Source organism: Gambusia affinis, linkage group LG18, assembly GCF_019740435.1.
Source record: "Gambusia affinis linkage group LG18, SWU_Gaff_1.0, whole genome shotgun sequence".
Classification (NCBI taxonomy): Eukaryota; Metazoa; Chordata; class Actinopteri; order Cyprinodontiformes; family Poeciliidae; genus Gambusia; species Gambusia affinis.
This window is the reverse complement of record NC_057885.1, coordinates 24,529,111-24,554,629: the sequence shown is the minus strand read 5'-3', so window position 1 is coordinate 24,554,629 and position 25,519 is coordinate 24,529,111. Positions and strand designations below refer to the sequence as shown.

The 25,519-nt window shown below is 41.9% G+C and overlaps 3 protein-coding genes across 5 annotated transcripts; all 3 read left to right on the top strand.

Annotated features, from left to right (window-relative positions):
• The first annotated feature begins 1,951 nt into the window (after positions 1-1,951).
• On the top strand, positions 1,952-5,543 carry LOC122820821 (early growth response protein 4-like). Its single transcript, XM_044098447.1, has 2 exons — positions 1,952-3,683; positions 3,794-5,543. Exons 1-2 carry the CDS (start codon positions 3,557-3,559, stop codon positions 4,837-4,839), a joined length of 1,173 nt encoding a protein of 390 aa, XP_043954382.1. The 5' UTR covers positions 1,952-3,556; the 3' UTR covers positions 4,840-5,543.
• A 3,817-nt stretch (positions 5,544-9,360) lies between these two features.
• LOC122820800 (F-box only protein 41-like) lies at positions 9,361-20,394 on the top strand. Of its 3 annotated transcripts, XM_044098415.1 has the most exons (17): positions 9,361-9,581; positions 11,873-12,041; positions 12,698-13,183; positions 13,959-14,038; positions 15,091-15,163; positions 15,577-15,792; positions 16,205-16,269; positions 16,349-16,495; positions 17,358-17,512; positions 17,605-17,828; positions 18,152-18,267; positions 18,476-18,652; positions 18,732-18,827; positions 19,266-19,384; positions 19,554-19,712; positions 19,786-19,901; positions 20,177-20,394. In XM_044098415.1, the coding sequence occupies exons 2-17, from the start codon at positions 11,895-11,897 to the stop codon at positions 20,237-20,239; spliced, it is 2,439 nt and encodes an 812-aa protein (XP_043954350.1). In that variant the 5' UTR covers positions 9,361-9,581; positions 11,873-11,894; the 3' UTR covers positions 20,240-20,394. The 3 variants fall into 3 exon arrangements, with proteins under 3 accessions (XP_043954350.1, XP_043954348.1, XP_043954349.1); XM_044098413.1 differs by lacking the exon at positions 9,361-9,581 and having other exon boundaries at positions 10,772-12,041; XM_044098414.1 differs by lacking the exon at positions 9,361-9,581 and having other exon boundaries at positions 10,773-12,041; positions 18,500-18,652.
• Positions 20,395-21,991: 1,597 nt separating this feature from the next.
• On the top strand, positions 21,992-25,519 carry LOC122820833 (ceramide-1-phosphate transfer protein-like). The gene is made up of 6 exons (XM_044098462.1): positions 21,992-22,157; positions 22,767-22,831; positions 22,945-23,129; positions 23,595-23,754; positions 23,833-24,029; positions 24,708-25,519. The coding sequence occupies exons 1-6, from the start codon at positions 22,070-22,072 to the stop codon at positions 24,934-24,936; spliced, it is 924 nt and encodes a 307-aa protein (XP_043954397.1). The 5' UTR covers positions 21,992-22,069; the 3' UTR covers positions 24,937-25,519.

Below are 25,519 nucleotides of genomic sequence, written 5' to 3'. Positions count from 1 at the left end.
AAAAATAGTTTCTGAAAACATTTTATTTATTTATCAGAAGAACTTTACAATAGAACCGTTCTGACCCGGTTAGTTAGTTGAATGGGTCGTTCTCTTTTTGTGGTTCTGGTTCAGGAATCTGTATCGGGTTTGTTTTAGCGGGAGCAGCATCGATCCGATATCAATAACTGTATAGATCCCGATATTGGAAAACATTCTAGATTGGGTATCAGTGACAATGTTTCTGATCCATAAGTGCAGATCTATTCAGTCTAACTCTATGCTTCATGGCATGATTTAGTATTTTCTTTACATATTTAGGATATTTAATTTAACTTAAACATTTGAAACGTTTGTTTCCATTTATTTTACATGTTCTATGAAGATAGTCAACATTTAGCTTTTGTCAGGTTCTTTATTTTTATTTTAAATTTTCTGTTATTCTCTTAATGTCCTCCCCCAGGTGGCCCCTCCTCTCTCCCAGGACGGCAGCAGCTCCTCCTGACTCCACTGGGACCAGGAGTTTGAAAACGGACGGTTGGATAAATTAAAGTTTGCCATGTTTAACCAACAGCTTGTAATAAATTTTGCTGAACTGATGCAGTTGTGGTAATCAGAAGTGATCAGAGGTGGTAAAAGTGGATCAGTTCATAGTTTCCAGTTTGGTGCTCAGTTTATGTTTTGATATTTCTCAGTTATGATGCGTTCCTGTTGAATCATTTCAGACTTTGTGAAGCTGATATTTTGGGTTTTCTGGCCGGGTTCTGCCTGTTTGTAGCTAAATATAATCCAGCCTGAACATTTGCTCTCTCTGTCTCCGGCTGCCGTTTCCCTGATGGCGACCATCTTAACATCTGAACTGATCCATTAACTTTAAGAAACGTGAATCAGCGCCGCGGCTGACGCCACGAGTCCGAACGCTTCAGCGTGTGCAGCCGGCGGAGGCACGCCGCCATGGCAACAGCGCCCACACACACATTTCCCCATCATCTGTCGTGATATAGCGCGTTGACACGGCAAGGCCAGCGGAGCGGTTCTGGTCCGTCTCTTTCAGGCGGCAGGAAAACTGACAACAGGTGCTGCTTCGACGTCTCAGCTAAAAAAATCTCCCTGGAGGTCAAACACTCTGATGATGAAACCCTGGAAGAGGAGAAACGCTCTGCTTCATGGGATTCGGTCGCCAGCTGACAATCTGTCGCTTTAGTTACAAAAATCCTGGGAAATGAAACATAAAGGTTGGTTTCAAGGTTTAAATCTGTCAAAAACTGGAACATTTAACTGCTGGAGAGCCACAAAAAAACAAAAAAATTGTGATTTTTTTGTAAATTTTTTTAGCTTTATCTCCTCAACAATAAAGATTTTTAAATTAAATCTGGAAATCATTAAAGATCCAAAACATAAAAGGGTTTCAGGCTGTTGTCTTATTAAAAGAAATTAAATTAAATTTCTCATTTTTCTACTAATTCATTACTTTCTATTCAACATTTTTACCGTCTTGATTTGTTTTCAGGAGCCGAACAAAATCATTTTATGGCCACAAATGGCCCCTGAACCACACTTTGGACACCTGTGATCTAAATGAGGATCTGATCCAAAGTTTTACTTTAAACCTTAAAATATGCCAGAAGTTTTCACGTTATAAAAACCCTGAACTTTAACATTTATCCTGATAAAATGTATTATAATAATTAATAATTACAGATCTGTCCACATTGTCTTTGTTAGTTTCACTATTTTCTCCACTATTTGGTCAAAGAGGTATCAATAAATCTCAAAAGATGATTTAATGTTGTTATAAATCAAACTTTTCATGTGAATCTTCCTTAGAATGATCTAAAGAAGAATATTATAAACAGGAATGTTTTTCAGGCAGCGTTTGTGTTTGTGGGGCTATAAATGCTGTGACACAGTCGTAGACAAAATGTTTCCTAAAAGGTTTTGATAATTATTTTTATTGCATCGTTACCTGGACATATTTTATTGATTATGTGATCAATGAGCACAAAACGATGCAGGAAGGTGAATCAGAAAGTATGATTTAAACATTTTCTGAAAAGTGTGGTGTGCATTTGTATTTAACTCTTTCTCTGCTGGTTGGTCTCCACCAATCAGCTGAACGTTTTTCCCTTCTTTACAAAACAAGTTCAGTCCGATTTAATGCAAGGCACCAACAACCATTAGCTAAATCTGCCCCTGGACTTTGACTACACCATTCTAGAACCTCAGTTTGCTTTGATCCAATCTGTGTTTCCATTAGCATTTCATTTTAAAGTTTTGTGTAAAAAGTTGATGGAAATGCCAAAATAAAATAAAAATAAAAAACATATTAAAAGTTTTACACGCATTTGATGTGATTTTTGGTTTTTCTGAAATACTTAACGAAGTAAAGACAAGATAGAAATACATTTACAGAATAAGTTCTGATGCAGCACAAACGGTTGTTAAATACAGAAAATGGAGACCAGAAATAATTTTCTGCCATCGCTTCTGGCGCCCCCTGTAGCCCAGCGCCCGCATGCATCACATTTAGAGCATACAAACATTTCAACTGAAACTGTGGGCCCCTGATCTACAACATGCCTTAATATTGACAAATTATTATATATTAAATTATGCACAAGATTGAAAAGTTACATCTGATCAATTTAAGGGTTTAATTTCGTTTTATTGAAATAAAAATGTGTTTTTCCATAATTTAGGGGAACATATAGACATGGCCTTGCAGCTAATTTCCTTGTTACGTAACACTTCTACTTGTTTTGTTTTACATGGGGGATGAGAAGGATGTGAATCTCAGAGGACGATCCGAGCAGAACCAGGGGGTTCTGCAGGTTCTGATGATCCAGCTCCTATTATGTAAGCCGGCCTGGATCCTCCATCCGTCTCCATGGCGACCACATCCCAGCAGCTGCATGTGGCTGTGCAGGAATGTCACATGTGGGCCAGTGATGTGTCTGCAGTGCTGAACCAGTGGCACAAAAAGTTGTGATAGGCACTCAGTGGGCGCCGGGGTGGAGCGGGCGCCATAAGCGATGGCAAAAAATGATTTCTAGTTGACATTTTCTGTGATTTAGCAGCTGTTTGTGCTTCGCTTTGTCTGTGTCTGCTCGCTGTGAGCATCTCCAACTCTAATGTTGCAACAGATTAAACAAATTTGGGTCTCTGATGTCCCATGAAATGCGCCAAAACCTGCGATCTGCGTCTCCCTCCCGTGTTTCCCGTCCTCTCCCGGTTGTATAACCTCTCTCTGCCGCAGTGAAGGAAACCCTTCTCTCCGCTTCTCGACGTCGCTCTGCCGCCTGTCCTTTTAAGGCATGGGGGATACCCGCCGTCACAGCCGGAAGCAGCCCAAATTTGGTCAGCTACGAAAGGGGCACGGCGGGGGGAATCCCTCGCGCCGGTGTCGACCAATAAAGGCAGGACGGGAGTTACCTTGGAGACGGAGAGTATAAAAGGGAGAGCCGGAGAGCGCTCAGCATCCTCAGCCTCTCAGCCCGGCAGCAGCCGCAGTTTAAACCGGATTAACGCCTCGCTTCTTAGGGGAATCCCGGATTTAATCATAAAACCTGATAAAAGGATGCTTCTGGAGCGCGACGACAGCTTCATGTCTGAGTTTGAGGACGCTTGCAGCGCCTGGGTGGACAGCGTGGGATCCAGCCCCAGCGACGGCGCGGACTCTGACGTGGGATCACCGTTCAGCCAAGGTGAGTCTCCAGCATCCCGCTGCATGCCCTGCAACCTGCAGCCTGCAGCTGCATCTTCATGGTGTTTCTGTCATTATGCAATAATAACCCCCTCCCCTCCCTTTCTGCAGTTTTCTCTCCGGGAACTGACGCCTCGGACTCAGACTTCTTCTCCGACTTCAGCGACTGCTCCTCGGACACTCTCTCTCCATCGCTTGGCTACAGCGGAAGCTTCTTCGCCGAGCTGGAGCCCACGGCCGCGGGGCTGAGCAGCACCGCCGACGCGATCCTGAACATGATCACGGAAATTGTGGGAATTTGCACCGAGATGGAGCAGCAGCAGCAGCCCGCCCCCGACTTCAGCATCCCTCCTGCAGCCGCGGAGCCGCAGCCGCCTGCAGTCCCCGCTTCAGCTCCGATGATGATCAAATCGGAGTTCGGGACCTCCAGCTGCAACAGCGGGTGTTCTCAGCCCTCCACGGCCGGGAATGACGCTCTGTTCCCGGCTGCAGCGGACTCTCTGCTCCCGCTCATGGCTCTGGAGCAACAGGTGGACATGGCTGATTTCATCGAGTCTCTGCTGAGCTCCGAAGCCGGGCAGGGCGAGCTGAAGCCCGGCTGCGAGGTGAAGCAGGAGCCGCTGGAGCTGGAGGACTGGCTGAAGGGTTTACCGGTAACCGGCGGGGAATCCGGTAACTACGTCATCAGCAGCACCCCCTCCACCCTGGACGCGCACCTGCTGTCCTCCCTCCTGCAGGGCGCGTTCCCGATGGTCAACATCAGCAGCGTGCACGCGGCCGGAGCGCCTAAGCAGCAGCGCACAGGGCGCAGAGCGCACGCGCGCGGCGGCGTGAAGCCCAAGCCGTTCCCGTGCTCCGTGCCGGGCTGCGAGCGCCGCTTCTCGCGCTCCGACGAGCTCAACAGGCACGTGCGCATCCACACGGGCCAGAAGCCCTTCCAGTGCACCATCTGCGCACGCAGCTTCAGCCGCAGCGACCACCTGACCACGCACACACGCACGCACACCGGCGAGAAGCCCTTCTCCTGTGACGTGTGCGGCAAGAGGTTCGCGCGCAGCGACGAAAGGAAGAGGCACGGGCGCGTGCACGTGAAGCAGCAGCTGCGTGCGCAGATGATGGCCGCCTACTCTCTGGCCCTGAACGCGCCCGGCGTGTAAACACAGGCCCGCGCTCCTCTACGCGGAGTTTTGGAAGCTTTTCGGATTTAAACCGACAACCGGAGAGACATGTGACGTCACACCGGTGTACAGGTGCTGGGAGGCGCATGCGTGTATGCGGTGCCCTGAGGGTTCGGGTTCGAGCCTGGCCCTGCAGCCGACCGGGCCTCCGCCACCTTAAAGGGGCAGTGCGCCCCCTGCAGGACGGATCCTGCTGTAAAATAAAACCAGTTTCTTCTGCATGAAGCCGTAAAGAGACTCTGTGAATGTCGACGTCAGAATGTCGTGCTTCTGTTGTTGATATTTCTATGTAAGCAGCTCTATATTTGAGGAGTTCCATGTTTGTAACATATCTCTATTTTTCTAGACGGACTGTCTACCTCTCAGTGTCGCAGTTTTACAAGCAGGGTGTGAATATTTTAGAGATGTTTCTCTGGCACATGAACATGAAACACGATGTCACTTTTTCTATGAAACGACTGTACGCATTCCGCGGACTCTGAACGAACCCGTGTGTGCAGGTCCTGCTGCACCGATGCATTGTGGGATATGTTGTCCAGTGTTCTGTGGTGTGAGATCTGAAGCACACCGGCTCAGTGAGAGCTGAGCTCTGAGTAGCACAAATGGCTGTGGGAGTTTCCTGTTCCCTCATTCTGCATGGAGGCTGTTGTCGCTGTTAATAAACAAAACAAAACAAAACAAAACGGATCGACTGAGTCTGGCTGTTTCCTCTGCACCCAAACACCAACAGAACGCCTCACCTTTCACATATTCAGTCATGTTAGTGAGTATGAAAATATTTCAGATCATTTTTAATATCAAGACGTTTCCAGTAAAACTGCATTGACCAACTCAGAGCCCTGAGGGACTCCATCTAATGCTCTACAGTATAGACTATTCGACATCATCGGATCAGATCAGAGCTGCAGGAAGATCAGGGGTTGAGGGTGATTGACAGCAGTAAGACCCGCCTCCTGGCTCTGATTGGTTCTGTCTAGTTAGCACTGGCAGAAGGCAGAGGAGATCCACCTTTTCACAGGTTGTCTGTCTCAAAACATGGAGAAGTTTTCCCCAAAAATGTAAAAAAAAAAAAAAAAAAAAAAAAAATTTATAAAAGTTACTGCAGCTTTAACTAAAGGAGACAAAAATGTTTTCACAACAATCTGGCAATCTGTGAAAACATCACAGCTCCGTTGATAATTCATGATTCAACTCTGAATCATGAATTCAGATTCACTCATAAGCAAGACCTGATGACGACGACCAGATTCGAACTTTGTGTTTCGAATTGAAACACAAAGAAGGCAAATAGAGCTGAAAGATATTTTTAAAATATGTGGATTGACAAAAAAAAATCTAATTTTGGTCACATTGCCTGTTGTTTGAACACAAACTTATTCTGAAGAGAGCTGTGAACTTTATTTATGTTAAAGCTTTTCCCTGATGTTTTAACATAAATAATTTCATTCTAGATAGAAATTAGATTAAGTCAATTTCAATGAAAATAAATTTGTGAAATTTTGTTAGAAAAAACTCAGATATTTTAAGGTCAACATCAAAAATTAGAATTAAAAAACTTGAACATTTCTGAGTTTCAAAAGTCGAAAATGTTTTTATTTCCAGGTTTTCAATAAACTTTCTAAGATTAATCTACAATTGGTAGAAATATCCTCTTTTGTATTTGTCTTCAGCTGAGTGAAGATTTTAATCATCACCTTAAACTAGAAGAGACAGGAACGGTGGAGGCTCAGCAAAGAGTGGGCCGCCGGTTGCCATGGAGATCCCGCCATTTCTGGGAACAAAACTATAAGTCGTTGTTGATTTTACGTTGGAGATTAAATATAAGGGGAGTCTGAGTGAAAGATCCAGAAATGAGGATCAAACGAGTTCAAATGTAAATATTTCTGAATATTTCAGAGGATCGAGGAGAGAAACATTTTCAAACGGCTCCTTCATCGGCTGCGGTCGTCTTCATCAGAGAACCTCCGTCCAGCCATTTACAGGCTGCTGTTGCCTAGCAACAAACGATTCCATTAACAGTTTGTCAGGCGGTATGAACTGCGAAGGCCGAGTTTCCATGGCAACGACGTTTCACCCACGTCGCCGCTGAGTTTGAGTTATTTTGATGTTTTCGCAGGTGAGTCTCTGAAGGTAAGAGATTTAGAAACCTTCATCACTGCAGCTCTGATGATGATGATGATGATGATGATGATGATGATGATGATGATGATGATGATGATGATGATGATGATGATGATGATGATGATGATGATGATGATGATGATGGTGAGACTGACTTCTGCTCAGGTTGAGCTGTTTTTCTGTTCATGGACTCTGACTCCACCCTGTGGCCAAATGCTGGAACTGCAACTCATCTACAGTTTAAAACATAACTATATCTTAGAGTCCAATGAGATAATGAAGCTAATGCTGAAGGTCAGAGGTCACAGCATCATTTAGAGTAGAGAAGCACAAGTAAATCTAACAAATAAAGTACATTTACATCTCATGTTGCTCCATTTAACAAAACATTCTTAGAGAACAAAATATGCCATAAATGTTTTAAAAATTCTCCCTTTTCTTACAGTTTTTTCAATATTTGCTGTTTAAAATAGAGGATTTTGTCCTGGATTTGGCTTTAAAGCAGTAAAATGAACATTTCTTAAAATCAAAAACATTCAGCCTCGTCATCAAATATTTAAAAATGAGTGAACTGATTAAAAACAATGTTCCTCAAAGAAAGCAGGAAGAGATTTCAATATTTCTCCAGTGCAAAACATTAAAATCAGTCAATGAATGAGGCTTTGATCTCCTGTCTTTGATGCATCCTTGAACATCATCCATCACTAACACTGGTCAGGGATTACTTTCATCTTTATTTTATCAGTACATGTACATTTAGTAGAGATTCCAAATCTTCATTTTCAAAATAATACTGTTGTTAAAATAAACAAAATGAGACGAATCAATACAAGAAAAAAACTGAAAATACATTTTAAAAATCTGAGAAGCGTCCAAATGAGTTTCAGAACTTTCCTCTGAATTAATCTCTAAAGCATCAGCTCATTTATGTTGAGCAGAAGGAAATACATTTTTTCCAACTGAAGGAACGATAACTGTAAATAAAAACCTGAAACAGCTTTGATTTTCACATGAAAACCAACTGCTGATGTTTTTAAAATAATTTTAAACGTTGTACCACTTAGATAAAGATGGAGACATAAATCAGGAACTTCCTGCCTCCTGTCAGTAACATAAAAAGCTTAAGACCCGATACAGCGCCCTGAGGAACGTCATCTAAACTCTACATTCTACATTCAAAAACTCCTCCTGCTCGTTCTGAAGCTCCGCCTCCAGGAAGTCGTCCCAACATGGCTCCTCCATCAGCCCTGTAGCAACGTTTTTACCAGCGCTGCTCCGAGAAGCAGCTAGGGTTTGCTAACTGCTGCTGGCTAGTCTGAAGGAGCTGAGAGTGGGAGGAGCTGCGTCTCGAAGGCGGAGCTAGGTCCGACCAAGACACTGTGTACAGCTGAATGGTTGCCATGGAGACTGAAGGATTTCTTAAACATGCGTGAAGGAATCAAATCAAAACTCCAGGTTTGTTTTTAATAAGGAAATAATATTACACCATGATGTTGATTTTAAATGATACTGAACTTTAAAATTCAGTTAAAACCAACTCTTTAGAGAAAAAAACAACAAACTTCATATTTGATAAACAAACTGTGAATATTTTTAACATGTCGGTTTGTTGGTTGTGTAAACAGGAAATGTGACTCCGATCATAACCAGGTGGTTCTGATGAAACTTTATACTGAGATCCAGATGTTCAAACCTCTTCTCCTCTTCATCACAGGATGAACTCTGCTGCTGCTCTTCTTCAGCTGCTTCACTTCCTGCTGCTGATTTTTACATGTTCTGAGATTCTTTATGATTTGAGGGACTTCTTCAGATAGACTTGATTTATTTAGGCTAATATCAGTCAGTTTTCATGGATCACAGAGGAGATGAAAATGGAAAATCCTGGAAAACGTAGTGAGAGTTTGGACACTCATTGCACAAGACTTCACTCCTGAAGAAACAATCTAATGAAGCTTCTTTAAACTTAAAATAATTTTTTGGATGTGATTCTACAGCCAACAGAATGATTCTTCACTAAGTAAAACTTCAAGAAAGACAGACAGTCAACTGACCTTTAACCAGCTGGAAACATCTGGGAAGAGATTTTATTATTATTATTAAAATAATAATTACAAAACAAATTGAAATAAAAAAGGACACAACATAACTACTACTATGATTATGATTATTATGATTATTATTATTATTATGATTATTATTATTATTATTATTATTATTATTATTATTATTATTATTATTATTATTATTATTATTATTATTATTATTATTATTATTATTATTATCATCACATTAATAATAATAAAAACAGGGGAAAACACTAAAATCGCGTAAACAAGCCTGATTTATCAGCAGTGACACGTCACGCGGCTCCTACGTCATCAGGAGCACGCGGCGGCTGCTCGCTGTGACGGTGCGCGCGGGGCGGTGGTGCATCCGGTTCTGTTTTGATCCATCCTGCAGCTCCGAGAGCCACTGCCGGTACGGACGGTCCGAAAAGCCCAGACGACCAAGAGCAGGAAACCATGGCGACGGGTTCGGTTGAAAAGGAGGCGAGGAGAGAGTGACGCAGCGACGGACCAGCAGCTGATCAATAATCAGAGGTATCGATTGCTGTTAACTTGGGGGATCAGTTCCCAACTTTAATGTCCCCGAGGGGAGAAAGTTTCTCTAAATTAACTTCATGTTCCAGTCAATCAATCAGGGATCAATCAATCGATCAATCAGCTGAAGATTTTCATCCAAACTTTGAGTCATTTCAGTTTGAATCTCATTAAATTAACTATAGATATAAATATTACAATAAAATGTTATCTTGTAACTAAAATAATAATAATTATTTAATCTGTTTATTAAATGTGGAATTTGCCTGAAATCCTGGAATTATATTTAAATTATTCTGAGGAAAATGTCCGTTACACAAAGAACCTGAAGATTCATGTAGAGCTTAAAATAACAATAAAATATTAACAATAATTTAGATTATTGTCTTATTGTGATAAGATGAAAGAGTCACAGTTTCACCATTAATATTAAATAAATATTAATTTATTTAAATTCATATTTATTGCAAATTGTGAATTTATTTTCAGAATTTCAAACTAAATATTTAGTATCACAGTAAATATTTACCTCTAAACTAAACATTTAGTTAACAAGCCAAATATTTAGCACCAAGCTAGATATTTATCTTTAAACTAAATATAAATTTAAAGCTAAACAGTAAATATTGTTTGTAAGCTAAATATTGTTTTATCTTAGTTGCTCTAAGCAACATTTTAAGAGAATAAATCACTAAGTTGGTGAAAATCTCACGTAGAAAAATTAATGAGCATTTTGTCTTTATGACAAACTAAATAACCCAAAATGTTGCTGTTAATTTTTGACTGAGCAACAAACTCTCTGTAGTTCGACCCTCAGATGGAGCCAATTAGTTTTGGACCTCATGCCGACCGGTTGGTGGTGGAAATGAGAAATTTACTGGATCCAGATCCAGTCTGAGGTTCTGGATCAGTGGTGACATCATGACGGTACTGAAGCGACTACAGAAACCCAGTGGACCGGCGTCAGAGAACTGGGACCATTATCCAACTCCAGCATCTAGTCGGATCCCTCCGCTCAGACAGAACCGGACAGAACCGGACTGAATACGGGTCAACCATATAATAATGATAGATAATAATAGATGGTTCAATAAATGTTTCCTCCTGGCTCTTTAGAAGGTAAAAAGGTGCCGTTTATATTTAATTTATTCATTTTATTCAAATAATTGCATTAATAAACTGAATATGGCAAAACCATTGGAGCAATAATAAACCCAGAAATAAACACGAAGAAACACAAACTACAACTCAAACATCTGTTGATCAGGACAGAAATAGAATCAGAGTTATCCATAAGCCTTTATAATTACTAAAAATAGACCAGAAATTGAATCTGGACCTGAAAGTATAGAAACATTTACATAGAAACGTAGGAAATATTGGCCACAAAAATCAAACTGCTTTTTGTGGTTTATTGATGAATGTAAGAATGAATTTTTTTTTATAATTATCAAAAATATTTCTGCTTTTTAATTTATTTTTTTTAGTGTTTCTTGCCTGTAATTTTAACTATTTTGGCCCAAGTGTGTGAAACGGCTGGGTGGACCTAGCCCCGCCTTCGAGATGGAGCTCCTCCCCCACTCAGCTCCTTCAGACTAGCCAGCAGCAATTAGCAAACAGCTGGAGGAGCTGCTGAGGTCATTTTAGGAGCTACTGCAGTGAAACGCTGCTAAAAGCTTTAAAGGGTTAATAGAGGAGCCATGTTGGGATGACTTCCTGAAGGCGGAGCTTCAGACAGAGCAGGAGTTTTTAAAGAGACAGAGGCATCAAATTACAAAGCCAAATTTCTTTTAAGTAATATTTTACATATATAGGATATTTATAAGAACTGAAGGAAACAGTTTGCTACAAAATGTCACTCTGTGCCTGGAAAACACATAAAAAACATAATTTCTAGAACAGCTCTAATAATTATAGCAAATAAAAGCATTAAACTCATTTTGTAGAGTTAAATTAAAAATGTTGTTTTTTGATTTTTTAATGTACGAAAACCTTAAAATGACCCAGAATGTGTAGAAATACAGAGTGATGGTGAATGAAAGTGAATCTCTGATTATCTGGAGGGATGTGGCGGTTCAGCCTCCGGGCCAGACGCTCCTTTATTCCTGCTCATCCATGCATGCTGACGCTGCTCTGCCCGCGCGGCCATCAGCGTGGAAGCCGCCGCGCCGCCGCGCCGTGGTCCCGGCAGGAACCCACTCGGGCCTCAGAACCCCCAGCATCCTCTCTGATCCGTCACTAATCAATACCAGCAGCTCGGAGAGCCTGACCCAGTTTTCCTCCGGCTCCAGGTCCCGCTGCTCCTCGGTGATCATGTCTTCTTCCTCCTCCTCCTCTTCCTCGCCGCTGCCCTACTTCTGCCCCCGCTGCGGCGACCGGAACCGCTTCCCGTCTGTGGTTGAGCTCCGGGCTCACCTGGTCAGCAGACACACCTACGAGACCCTGCTGGTGCTGTCGCAGGTGAGTTAATGCTGACGGGGAAATTCAACCTAAACTGAAAAAAAAAGGGTTATTATACACTGTAAAACAAAACAAGTGGAGTTTACTGTAAGAAAATGTAAGTGAACTCGTTGCTTCAGAACTTCAAACTGTCAACAAATCGATTGATAGAGTGATAAATTTAAATTTGTTCTATATGTTGAATTTGCATGATTCATATTTTTTCTCTCCTCTCTTTAAGTAAATTTTCAAACTGAAAGTTTAGAAAACAGTCAAGTAAATTAACGTTAAACAATATAAGCGGATTAGTAAATTAGCGGCAGTGAGTCGTGTTGCAATAATCATATTTTTATATTTTTCTCTCTAAACCGAAAACTGGAGGAGTAATTTCTTGTCTGGCTGCTTTTTACTTTTACAACATAGTTTAAAAAATATTTTAAACTATGTTGCTCTTACTTGAGTACAGTTTTTGAGTGATCCGTCTGGTCTTATTTTTACTCCTTCCTGGATGTTTTCACTATTTATTTCTGATCTGTTTACAGACTGACTGTTTTAAGAGAGGTTTAGTCTGATTGGAAGGTTTCAGGGATTCCACATTTGTAGAACATTTTGATATATTTTTACTGTTTAGCTCGTTTAAACTCATTCTTTAGCCGTAATCTGCGGTTCTGGTCCAGGCCCGGGGTTCTGGACCGGCTCTCCTGCCTCTTCCTGGACCAGCAGCGACCCAAAGCGAAGCGTCTCCTCTGAACATGGAGGCTCAGGGTTTCCCTCTGCCGCTGGCCTGCCTGGACCTCGCCTCCTCCTCGGCCTCCGTCCAGCTGCTCCGGGGAATCTTCGGCCCACCGGACCGGGTCCGGCCCGGGCAGGAGCCCTGCACCGCTCTGGCCCGGCCCGGCTCTCTGGTTCCGGGGGCTTCGGGCGTCCTGGACTTCAGGCTGACGGTGGACATCGGCCTGGAGGAGCGGCTGGGTTTGGGACTGGACCGGAAAATCGCCCGGACGTTTGCAGAGGTGGAGGAGAAGGTGAACCGGCGCGTCGGGCGGCTGAGGGCGGAGCTACAGAGGAAGAAGGCGGAGCTTGAGAGGAAGAGGAGAGAGAGGGAGAGACTGTGGAGGGAGAAGAAGGAGGTGGAGGAGAAGGCGGCGTACCTGTCCAGACAGGTGGGTGGAGCTGCTCGGTACTTTAAAAACACCTTGATCAGTCAATTCCTCTCATCAGTTGATCAATTTTGACAAAATAATTTCTTTTGTTTATATTTTATTTTCTACAGTCCGCATTTTATATTGTTCATGTAATGCTTTTTGTTTTAAATAAAGTTTTTGGTGAAAACAATGAGAGAAAACAGGAAACAAAACTGCTAACTAGCATTTAAAATGTATCCAGAGAAATTTATTTAGGGGACAATAACCATGCTAAACATTTTCAAAGTTAGCAAAAGCATTAATGTGCTAACTTAAAAATTAGCTTAGCGGATTAGCAGATTAGCAGAAGAATGTTTATCACATTTCAAAGTAAAAGCATGAATGTAAATGTCTAGCAGAAGCAACTGCAGATCTCTAAACAGTTGATTATAACAACTGAAAGTTAGCGCGCTAAACATTGTAGAAGTTAGGAAAAGTGTTATGCTAAAAACTGGATCCACTGTTAGCAAATTTATGGATCAGTGAAAATGTACTTAAAATTAAGTAAATGTTTCACAAACTGAAGATTCAAAATTTAGATTTAATCATAATTAACTAACTTAGGGACGTTAAGTGTGCTAAACAATTTCAAAGTTAGCAAAAGCTCTAAAGCGGTAAGCTAACAGTTAGCTCTGCTGTTAGCGGATTAGTTCCTGTTAACGAAATCATTCAGGCATTAAATTAATTATGTAATCTTCTTTTCTAAAACACATTTTGTTCCTGTTCAGTTAATATTGCAGTTTCCTGCTTGCAGGTGTCGGTCGCCATGGAGATGATGGAGCGTCTGAAGACGAACCTGGCAGAGAAAGAGAGAGAGCTGAGTGAGCGACACCAGTCAGTATCCTTCAGGCCTTTCCTTTTCTTTTGATGGGGTTACGGTTTGTTTGTTTGTTTGTTTGTTTGTTTTCCATCTCATCAAAGAGTCTAACAAACTGCTGATGCCTCACACTGAAGCTTTTCCTGAAAACAGACAGAATGTAAACAACAGAAGCTAAAAATACCAGCCTGAGGCTTCGGTTTGAACGCCTCACTGTGTAAATGTGGGCAGGTTCATTTAATCCAGCAGCTTGAATATACATCATGTGGTTCTAAACAATTAAAGCCCAAAGCGGTTAATGAAGGTCAGGTTCTTTTCTGGACTGAAGAGCAGAGTGGCTGTCAGATGGAGAACACGCCATGTTTGCTTTGCATCAGTCTGACACGCTTTGCTGCGCGGCTTCATGTGATGATGGATGCAGGATGACAGCAAGACTCAGCAGCCCGCAGGCTGAGTCTGAAGTCAAACCACTGGCTCCAGTTTCCTCCCAGTGGCTCCAGTTTCCTCCCAGTAGCTCCAGTTTCCTCCCAGTGGCTCCAGTTTCCTCCCAGTAGCTCCAGTTTCCTCCCAGTGGCTCCAGTTTCCTCCCAGTGGCTCCAGTTTCCTCCCAGTAGCTCCAGTTTCCTCCCAGTGGCTCCAGTTTCCTCCCAGTAGCTCCAGTTTCCTCCCAGTGGCTCCAGTTTCCTCCCAGTGGCTCCAGTTTCCTCCCAGTAGCTCCAGTTTCCTCCCAGTGGCTCCAGTTTCCTCCCAGTGGCTCCAGTTTCCTCCCAGTGGCTCCAGTTTCCTCCCAGTAGTTTAACTAACATCAGCTTCACTGATTCTTCAAATGTTGCTCTGTTCGTGTAACTCAGAGTTGGATAGTAACTAGTTACATTTACTTTAGTAACTTTTTTTAAAAATGTACTTTTACTACGCTGTACTTCAGTAATTTTATTCTGAAGTATTTCTGCTCTTACTTGAGTAAAATGTCTGGATTTTCTACCCACTGAATGAAAAACAAACCAACCAAAATCCAGCAGTTTTTATTAACGTCTCTGAAGTTTTTCATTGATTTTGAATAAAATTTCAGGGAGATGGCGGACATCGAGCTTTTTCTGAGACGGACGGCAGAAAAAGAAGCTGAGGCCAAATCCAGACTGCAGGTGACTGACTGGGAGAGTTTAACACAGTGGTCAGATTAGATTAGATTAGATTAGATTAGATTAGATTAGATTATATTAGATTAGATTAGATTAGATTAGATTAGATGTGCTAAAATGCTTGGTTTTCCTCTCCAACATTCACATTCATCTCTATATGAATCATATATAATCTTCATCATAATCTAATCTTCATACAAACAGCAGATCATTTATAATCTGCTGTTTCTGTTTTGTAGTTATTAGAGCTGCAGGGTTTGAAATGTGTTTGTTTTTTACCTTTAAGGTTAAATAATTTCAGATAAGAAACAGATGAAGAGCATTAAAACCCTGAAATTAGCAGCAGATTCCCTTTAATTTGGGCGGATGTGAGGCGTTTGGCCTCAGGCTGAAGGAGTCGTCTGGTTTTACGGCAGGTTTTCATCGAGGCGCTGCTGGAGCGAGCGGACCGGGCAGAACGCCAGCTGCTGCTGCTCAGCAACAACCACGTCACTCACAGCAGGTTCGAATACGGCGAGCCGTACTCGCCCTCCGAGGTTTACTCACCTGAACCCGGACGGGCCGGACGCAGCCTGGACGGCAGCACCGATGACATCATCACCTACAAGATGCAGGAAAGCCTCGGCAACAGGGTGGGAGGCGCTAAAAGTTCTGGTTTTACTGGGATTACACAGAAAATACACTGCAAAAAAAAAAAACAAATATTTACAGTCATCTTTAGTGCAAATATCTTAATAAACCTGAAATAAGACAAACTAACTTTCAGGTCACTTTTCAGCAAGATGTAAGAGTTTGATTTAAATCAATAATTCCTAATTAAAGTATTCCCTTACAACAAGACACTTTTCTCATGTTCTAAATAAAATAATCTGCCAGTTTTCCATCAATATTAAGAAATTATAGCCCTAAAATAAACTCCTACATCTTACTGAAAATTACCTTCCAAGTTAGTTTTGTCTTATTTAAAGTGAACTAAGATATTTACACAAGAAACTAGAAATACTTGATAATATTTTGTGACGTTTTGTGACCTTTCTGCTTCAGAGGAGCTACAGCGTCTCCAGTTCCTACAGACTGGGAGAGCCGACACACAACCAGTATCATTACAGGTAACCAGTAAAATCCTGTCTTCACGTCTTTGACAGAATTTCAGATTATTTCTTAAAATGGTGAGTTTGTGTTTTCCAGCGGCCTGAGTGACCAGATGCGGACTTTGTCTCTGGGCTCGGGGGGCTGGGACTGTGAGGGAGGACTGGTCCACTTCCACCCGTCTCACTGCGCTGCACACTGGACCGCACCGGACAGAGAGGGATTCAGGCGGAGGGAGAGAGTCTGGTAGGAGGAAAACCTCCAGAAAACATTCAGAAAACATCAAGAAAACATCAAGAAAATATTCAATAAACATTTAGAAAACATTCACTAGTGTCTCCCTGAAGCAAAGCAGAGCAAGAAAAACAGAAGAAACTGAAAAAGTGAAGAATTTATTATTGATAAAGGATCATGATAATCAATTTCCCAAAGGATTCAGACTCCAAATGTTTCCAGAAACCATTATTGTTGAGCCCGCTGCATAAACTTTAAGTCTTTTAACGTGTTTGATGTTTTAGCCAAAATGTAAATTAGCTCCATTTCTTCAGAAAAACAGCAGAAAATTTAATCTGGAAGCTTCAAGTAAAGATGGAAAGACACAATTATTGTAAAACATGTTAATATGACATGATATTAGCAAGCGCAGCTAATATCATGTTTAGCACTTTAGCATTCTTGTTAAGTTTGATCAAATTTATCGCACTACTCAATTATTCCAGATAAATTATAAAGCGTCAATTTACTTTTCTGCTTTCTAACCTTTCAGTTGTTCAGTTTTGGTTAACGACTAACAATTCTTCAAACAGCTGCACATTCATATTCATGCTCTTATTTTGAAATGGGTACACACTGTTTACGCATGCAGTGTTCGTATATAGCTTTAGCATTAGCTTCTGCTATATGCAGTGTTGGTATATAGCTTTAGCATTAGCTTCTGCTATCTGCAGTGTTGGTATGTTGCTTTAGCATTAGCTTCTGCTATCAGCAGTGTTGGTATGTTGCTTTAGCATTAGCTTCTGTTACATTACGTGTTGTTAGTGCTGTAACAACACGGTGGCATTTTAACTGGTGTGAACTTCAGAGAATCAGAATGATTTTCTCCTTCCAGGGTCGGTGAGGAAGGATGGGGAAGAACCTGGAGCAAAAGAAACATTCGACACCACAGCACTGAGGAAGAGGAGGAGGAGGAAGAGGAGGAAGGCCTGTGGAGCAGCGGTGAGATGAGGCGCCTCATTCTGGCCAGGAAGTACACACCTGGATCAGGTAAAGACTCTCCTCTGCCTCCCACTGCCTGTTACAGGTGTTGTCTCCTCTTATCTGCTCTTCTTCCTCTTCCTGTTGCCTTCATCACCCAGACACGCCCTCCTCCATTGGCTCCACCCCCTCCCGTTGTCATGCCAACAGGACGCCGGGGGCGGACACCCTGAGGATGAGGGCGGGGCTTTTTTGCGTCTTCCCGTATCTGGATGTTCGCTCGCTGCTGCTGGCGGCTGAGGTGTGCTGTGATTGGCGGTTTGTTGCTAGGCACCCGGCGGTCTGGACTCGCCTCCGACTGGAGAACGCTCGAGTGTCGGCCGAGGTACAGCGGCTTCACTGTCCTCTCCACCTTTTGAAATTATTCATTCAGACCTGTTACTGGAGAATATTCTGACAATTTATCAAAGTAATATCAGTTAGCTAATTATTTAGCTAACTTTAGCTAATTATTTAGCTAATTATTTAGCTAATTATTTAGCTAACTTTAGCTAATTATTTAGCTAATTATTTAGCTAACTGCATTCAGGCTCATTTCTCTCCCAGATGATGTTTGAACTGAATTTCAGAGTCTGAAGCACCTTTTGAGCTTTTAAATATATTTTTCTCCATTGGTGTCTGGATTAAAGTTTTATTTTGTGTGTTTAGTTCTTGCAGACTCTTTCTCAGTGGTGTACTCAAACTCAGATTGTCATCCTCAACAACCTGAAGCCGCGAAGCCGCCGGTCCGATGAGACGCGAGAGGATTACCACAAAAACACTCGGTATCACACACACACACACACACACACACACACACACACACACACACACACACACACACACACCCACTCACACGCAGCTGCATCTCAGAGGGATTAACACTCAGAGAAAGTTTAAACATATTCTTACCTCTAAGTGAGTGGAAGAATGTGTACGTTGCCATGGAAACGGTTTTAGTCCATCAGTTTTCTGAGTTCAGACCATTTAAAGGTCTGAAGGTGTGCTCTGCCTCAGAGGCAGCGTGGAGCCGGGCGTGGAGGCGCTGCTGCGGTCAGCAGGGGGCAGTCTGCTCCACCTCTCCGTCTCCCAGTGTCCCCACATCCTCACCGACAGGACGCTGTGGATGGCCAGCTGCTACTGCAGGAACCTGCAGACGCTCACATACAGGTGGGAAAGAAGAGGCTCCAGCTGCTCCAAGGCTCACCTGGCGCTCTGAATGTTCACCTGACTGTCCCTCTACCTGCAGGAGCTCCTCAGATCCGGTCGGTCAGGAGGTTCTGTGGGCTCTGGGCGCTGGCTGCAGGAACATCTGCAGCCTGCAGGTCGCGCCGGCGCATCCCAGGTGAGGCAGTGAGCTGATAGCTACTAAAGAGGAATAGAAAGCAAATCTTAAATGTAAAAACATTTACTACTATGTTTATTTTTGCTTTGCTTTTTCAATAAAAGTAATTTTATTTATAATATTTAAAAATTTATAAAATTTATACTGACCACAGTTAAACAGCTGCTAGTGCGCTAACAGACGAGCTACTTTTTAGGTCAGCACTTTTGCTAACTTTAGCACTGTAGCATTTTAGCGATAGCTTCTGCTAAATACCCTGTTGATAGTGAAACTGTTTATGAGTGCTTTAGGATTAGCAATGCTAACTAAAAAGCTAGATTAGAATAATTATGTAAACAGTGCTTATGGAAAGTTATAAAAAGTGATATTTAATGCTCAAAATGTTATTTTACATGATCTTTTATCTCATTATCTCACATTCTTGTTTTCTGGTTTTAGCCAACAGCCGACTCGGTTCGGAAACCGGTGCTTGCAGACGATTGGTCGATGTTGGCCACACCTCCGTTGCCTCAGTGTGGGCGGAGCTGGCTGTAACACTCAGGGATTGGTTACTGTTGGTAAATAAAGACAACATTTTCATGTTTTCTTTAATAAATATTAACAGTTTATTGTAAAATTCACCATGAACGCTAATAAAAAATTAACATAAATAAAAATATTTTAACATGACATTCCGAACTTTAAAACAAAACAAACAGTTTTTGCTATTTTTATATTTTCTTGAAGTGCGCAGCTGCACTCACCTGCAGGTGCTGGAGTTGGAGCGCATTCCCGACCTGAGCCTTCAGGTGGCGACAGAGCTCTGCAGAGCCGGACTGAAGAGTCTGCAGACGCTGATCCTGACCCACACGCCGGTCAGCGGCCAGGCCATCCTCCACTTCCACGGTGAGATCTGGTCTCTGCTGCTTCCTGGGCTCAGACTGTTGACGGAGGGTTAATGTTCTGTTCACCTGCGCAGGTGTGTGCAGCAACATCAGGTCCATCGTGGTGGACGTTTCTGTGTCCGACTACTTTGAGGAGCCAGATACTCAGGAAGCAAAGCACCTGTTTGGAGAGATTCTCAGTACCCTGAAGGTGAGCTTCACTCAGAGATAATACTGTTAAATTAATCAATATATCACAGATCAATTGGTTTCTGTTTGATTATTTTGGGAGGATTTATAGATCGCTTTTCTACAAAAACTGTTTCAATAAAATATTGGATTTTATTAGTTAATAATTCAGCAGATAAATTTCTATTTATGTTTCTATCTTTAAAAAGTTTCACTTTTTGTCGCCCAGGTCCATTAAATTGGAAGTTTCTGATTTAACTCTCAGTGGGCGTCTCTCCGGTTCTGGTTGTTTCTCAGGTTCTTCAGACCCGACCCGGACTTTGTGACGCCCTTCAGGTCAAAGCTGAAGGATTCTCCTGACCTCAGCAGCAGTTTCTGCTTCCAGGATCCCAGCTGACAGTCCTTACCTCCACGTCTGCGTCTAACGATGCAGAAAAGGGGAAATTTATCTCATTTACAGCCAAATCTCATCAAAATCTACTTCTTACTGTGTTTGATAAAAGAATATATTTATATTTCTTTCACCTATAATGTCATCTAAAACAGTATTTGTTTGCTGAACATATTTTCATCAGATGGAAACATGGAATAGAGTCAACAGGTTCGTTTTATGGCAGCTGATTCCTGTTTAATGAACTGATGGAAAACCGCGAGAAAATTTTACTTCTTTAGCTTCCAAAATATGAAAAAATGTATAAAAAATTAAATCCACACCAAATGTAGATCCACAAGGCAGACAGACAGACATGCAGCTTTCAGGAACTCAGTTGCACAATTTTTATTTAAAATGCCCAAATTTAAGACCTAATGCACAATTACAGTTTGTTTACTGAAACATCAGGACACAGAAAGTTTCTAAATACTTGATGAAATTCAGAGGATTTATTTTAGGAGGTTTTGATCCTGAGGAAAGTTTCCAGTTTCCTCCTTCCAGATGCATGATGGGTAAAATCCCACAGAGGACCGTAGTTATGGTAGTAATGGTAGTTATAGTAATTATTAATCCACTGGATTTTCCCTTTTCTTCCTCACTGAAGCCCTGTTAGCACATCTGAACTGAATTAGCTTAGCAACACCTAATTTATGCAAAACCCTTTTTGTTTTTACTCTATTTTTATATATTAACTCTGAAAGCACAACTTTCTCTTTTAACATCCTTATATTTATACTTTCACCTTATGAAAATGAAAACCTGAAGCCATGATCCTTGTTAGATAGAAAATCCTTCATCTTGTTTCCTGTAGGTGAATTAAAATGTTACCTCAGTAAAGAAGCACAAAAATATCTTTTGCACAAAGTGAGGCGTGTCGAGTTACACACCAAAGACGAATCAATCAGAGTGTTGATGGGAAAACTGGTTTGACATCCTGAAGATGATTTTATGTCAGATTTTACCATCAATAAATTTGTTTCTCATCAACTTTTTCTCCGTCTTTGTTTTGTTACATCTGAACAGGAAGGGGGCGCTATTTACCAAAACAAATCTTTTCAGGCTTCACATGAAAACAAAATGCTTTTGTGAACCAAAACAGACATTTAAGATTTTTAACTGTTTGCAGACATTTTCTACCAGGTTGAAGTAAAAAACTCACACAATCTAATCATAATTAGCAGCCATTTTGCAACATAACTGCTTCTGCTAATGCTAACAGAATGGCTAATCTTTAGCTTAGCACTTTTGCAAATATTCAGGTGAATAAAATTCAAAATCTGTGTTGAAGTTTGAGTTATCATCTCAACTGATCTTCAAATAGTCATGCTCTTATTTTGAAAGGGGTGGAAACAAAAATGCAAACATGTTTCCACTCATTGAAGTTTTCATTAATCAGCCTGTTTATAGTTATTAACCAGGTTAAAAACGTTTGAAGTGTTGCGGTGAGTGAAGAGGATGGTAGAGTTAATAACTCTGGTTAATAACTCTATAAACGTGAGAATTATTTATTTTATCTCATAACCTGGAATTAAAATAATAAAATCAAATCCCTGCTCCTCAAAGTCGGTTTGTTTCTGATCTGAACTCCAGAACGAGAATCTCCCGCATTCCCCAGAGCTTGAATGCGTGTTTGCTTGAGATAAACCAGGCGAAGAGGACAAAGGTCAAGTTCAAAGGTCACCCAGAGGTGTGTGTTAGTGGCCAGGAAGCATGTGAAGCAGCGACTCGGACTCTGAGGACGGCGGTTTGTTGAGTGGATGATGGTTTTCCTCAGGCGGACGGTGCTGCTTCGCTACCTGCTGCTGTCCATCGCTCTCCTCTTCTTCCTCACCTCCTTCTGGCTCCGTAAGTTTCCTTCGTCACGCCGGCCGCGCCGCCATGTTGGCTCCTCCTACTGCTAGCAGCATTTAAAGACACACCGGGTTGTAATCACCTCCAGGTTGAACTCTGCTGCAGAAATAAAACTCTGAAGTCCTACAGGGCCGGCCCAAGCCTTTTTGGGGCCCCGAGCTGATTGCCATTTGGGGCCCCACATATCAGCATGTCAACATCAAATGCTTCATCATTCCTGAGCTGCTTCTGTGTAGCATACCTGCTATCATTAGCATAATTTGTAATTAGCTTACAAATGATGTTACTCTGATTAATGATTTTCTCCTTTCAAGAATTGAAAATTAAAAAAAATATATTTGGGATTTGAAATATTACTTTAGTGAAACATTGACAAAGTTTCCCTCATCATTCTAATTGAAACACAGCAACTGCTTGTTTGGTTTTCTTTCTTTGTGAACATCAGAACATAGATTAAGAGGCAAAAACTTTCTTTTTTGAAAACGTCCAAATTAGTAAAGTTATTTACTAATTTCATTAGTAACCAAATTTGCTAATCAAATGTATTGATTAGTAATGCTTATTCCTAGTAGCCAGTGATTCGATTTCTTTCTGTTTGTTCAGCTCAGGGTGATCAGAGAGACTGTGGTTCAGTGTGGCAGCCATGTTTGACAAACTACATCCAGACGGTACGACTAACATATTTACATGGTGATGGTGAATTAAGTAAAATGAACTACAAAAACAAATGTAAAGAACATGATCAATGTTTTAGAGTAACTGTTAACTAACTTCTTTGTAGCCTCTAGCCCCGCCCATCCTGGAGGAGAGGGCGGAGTCAGACGAAGCTCCGCCCCTTGTCAGAGAATGTCCTGGACAGGCGTTTCAGGCCCGGAAGCTGCTGCAGTTCCTCCGGTCCAGCCTGGCTGAGGACGGCGAGGACGTCCTGCTGGAGCCGTACCTGCTCAGCTGGGACCAGCTGCTCAGGTAAACAAGCTTTACGTGTTTAAAGGTCTGAAGACCAAAACAACAAATTTATATTATAACAACTTATAAAAAATCTTTCTTGAATCCTGTCAGGTATCTTTCTGTCTGTGTTCTTTCTGGAATATTCCTTTACTTTCTCAGAACTTTAAGATGCAGATTTTTTTGTTGATTCGGTTAAACTTGTAAAACCTGAAACCATGAATGAAAGCTACTTTCCAAAGATTCCGTTCTTGAAGCACAAAGCGGACAGGTAATATCAAATGTGACCTGTTATTAATGCATGCTGTGTCATTGACACATGGTTGAATTTAGCATTAGCTTCTGCTAAATACCATGCTATTCCAGCTCTTTAGCATTAGCTGTATGATTAGCACAACTAGCATTTTAGCTAGCAGTGCACACCAATAGCATGAACTTCAGTTAAACATAAATATCAACAGAAGCCTAAATTATTTTCGTTCTCAGCTTCATGGAATCTCTGGGAACGATGGTCAGTTTGTTTTCTCAGAAAGTGAGAGAAAAGACCGAACTGATCCGACATCTCTCCCTGAAACGAAGCTCAGAGTTTAAATCAGCAGGTTCCTCTGGACTACAAACCCCAGCGGCATTCGGATTGAAAACCGGGGTGAGACCTGACGTTCCTGTCTTCAACGTGTCAGAACTGCCTTCCCCGACACGTTTATTGAGATCACTTCCTGCACAGGTGTATCGATCCGTTCGGTCCATGGTGGAGGCGGAGCAACAGGCGGGAATGGTCAGCTTCTCCCGCCGTACAGATTCAGGCTGCCGGACGCTGCTGCGGCTGCATCGCTCGCTGCTCTGGCTGAAGCTGCTGCTGGAGGGTTTGTCTGAGGGTCCAGACGCTGAGGGACGATTCAAAACGCCCGGAGAGCTCAGCAGGTAGCGACTGTTCCTCAGGATCATCTTCTAAATACTTGAAATCGAAAATCACATACGTAGTTCTCATGTGACGTCACACTTCCGTGAACTTTTGACAGTCACGTAGGCAGTTGCTATGACAACAGTAAACTAGCCACAAGCTTAGAACTAGCTCTCGTCTCGTTCCCATCTAACTTATAAACAGTGTACATTATAACTTTTACCCAATCACGATGTATGAGTATTTTACCCACCTCTGTGTAAATACTAAGATACATATCAGTGATATTTACTGTATGTAGTACTTACAGGCCAAGTGGCAAAATTAGCATAGCTAACGTAGCTTTTATCTGCTAGCTAAGATGTAGTCACATGTTTGTTGCTACATGTTTTTACTCTGACAGTCACCTGAACCTTGTAATTCACCTGTTCATACATCCTAAGTAGTTAATCATATCTTAGTATGAGTTCGGAGGCAGCGTCTCCACATCGTCTGACATGTTTTCCCTTCACATATTTTCTTTCTGTTGGTCTCGAAGGGTCCGCTATACATTGCGTATGCGTTTACCTACTAAAATGACGAAGAGCACTTTCAGTTCAGGGTTTGAGGAACACTTTCTAATTGTATTCAGTGAGAAGGTGTGTCCGAACTTTTGGTCTGTACTTTATGTCTCATATTGACTCGTTTCCTTTGCCCAGAGACGCCTATAAGGTGGCGTTGGCCCCCCACCATCCCTGGATGCTCCGCCAGGCCGCAGAGATTGTCTTCCTCGCACTTCCTGACAGAAAGTACTTCCTGCAGCTGGTGTGTGTGCAGAAACAGGAAGAGGCAACACCCGTGCTGCGCATCATCATCCACGCGCTCTCGGTGGTTCACACACGGACTCAACGCCTCCTGGCGAAGTACAACATGTTGGAGCTGCCCTGAGCAGGAGACTTCCTGTCATCACCCAGACAGACAGGAAAACACAGCGAGTTCAAAGATTCAAACCGACAGTAGAAACTGTTGATAACATGACCTTTGACCTGATTCAGCCCATCGGAGTCACTAACTCCAGCAAACTGACCCACTGAGGCCAAACAAAACTCTGACCGGTCAAATAAAATTGATTCTTCAGCCGTGGAGAGAAACAGAAACAGGATCTACTCACAACCAGAACCCAGAGGAAATCCAGGAAAGCCGGAGAAAATTTCTCCCAGTCCGTAAACAAGCTGGGAAAAATGGGAAAAAAATTATGGCAAGCTGTTTTAGCATTTATTATCCAGACTGGTTATGTATATTTACAATTCTGTGTTGCAAAAATAACCACAAACATGTGAACAGTTTGGTTATTTTAAGTGTTATTGTTCCTATAAATGTGAGGTTCTATTTTATTATGCAGGTGTTTTGTGTTTCCACTAATAAATTCTTTATGTAATGAATAATCTGGATGACTGAACCTGAGATCTCACAGGAGAAACTCATTGGTCAAAAGAAATCTAAAGACTATTCCAGATTTCTCTAGTTTAGT

Excerpts from the sequence above, each read along its gene's own strand:
- LOC122820833 (XM_044098462.1), top strand. The coding sequence starts at position 22,070 with ATGATGGTTTTCCTCAGGCGGACGGTGCTGCTTCGCTACCTGCTGCTG. Across the intron at positions 23,130-23,594 it reads AGCTGGGACCAGCTGCTCAG|CTTCATGGAATCTCTGGGAA; the intron begins GTAAACAAGCTT and ends TTTCGTTCTCAG. Across the intron at positions 23,755-23,832 it reads CATTCGGATTGAAAACCGGG|GTGTATCGATCCGTTCGGTC; the intron begins GTGAGACCTGAC and ends CTTCCTGCACAG.
- LOC122820800 (XM_044098413.1), top strand. The coding sequence starts at position 11,610 with ATGGTGAATGAAAGTGAATCTCTGATTATCTGGAGGGATGTGGCGGTT. Across the intron at positions 12,042-12,697 it reads CCCTGCTGGTGCTGTCGCAG|GCCCGGGGTTCTGGACCGGC; the intron begins GTGAGTTAATGC and ends GTTCTGGTCCAG. Across the intron at positions 17,513-17,604 it reads GAAGTACACACCTGGATCAG|ACACGCCCTCCTCCATTGGC; the intron begins GTAAAGACTCTC and ends TTCATCACCCAG.
- LOC122820821 (XM_044098447.1), top strand. The coding sequence starts at position 3,557 with ATGCTTCTGGAGCGCGACGACAGCTTCATGTCTGAGTTTGAGGACGCT. Across the intron at positions 3,684-3,793 it reads GGGATCACCGTTCAGCCAAG|TTTTCTCTCCGGGAACTGAC; the intron begins GTGAGTCTCCAG and ends CCCTTTCTGCAG.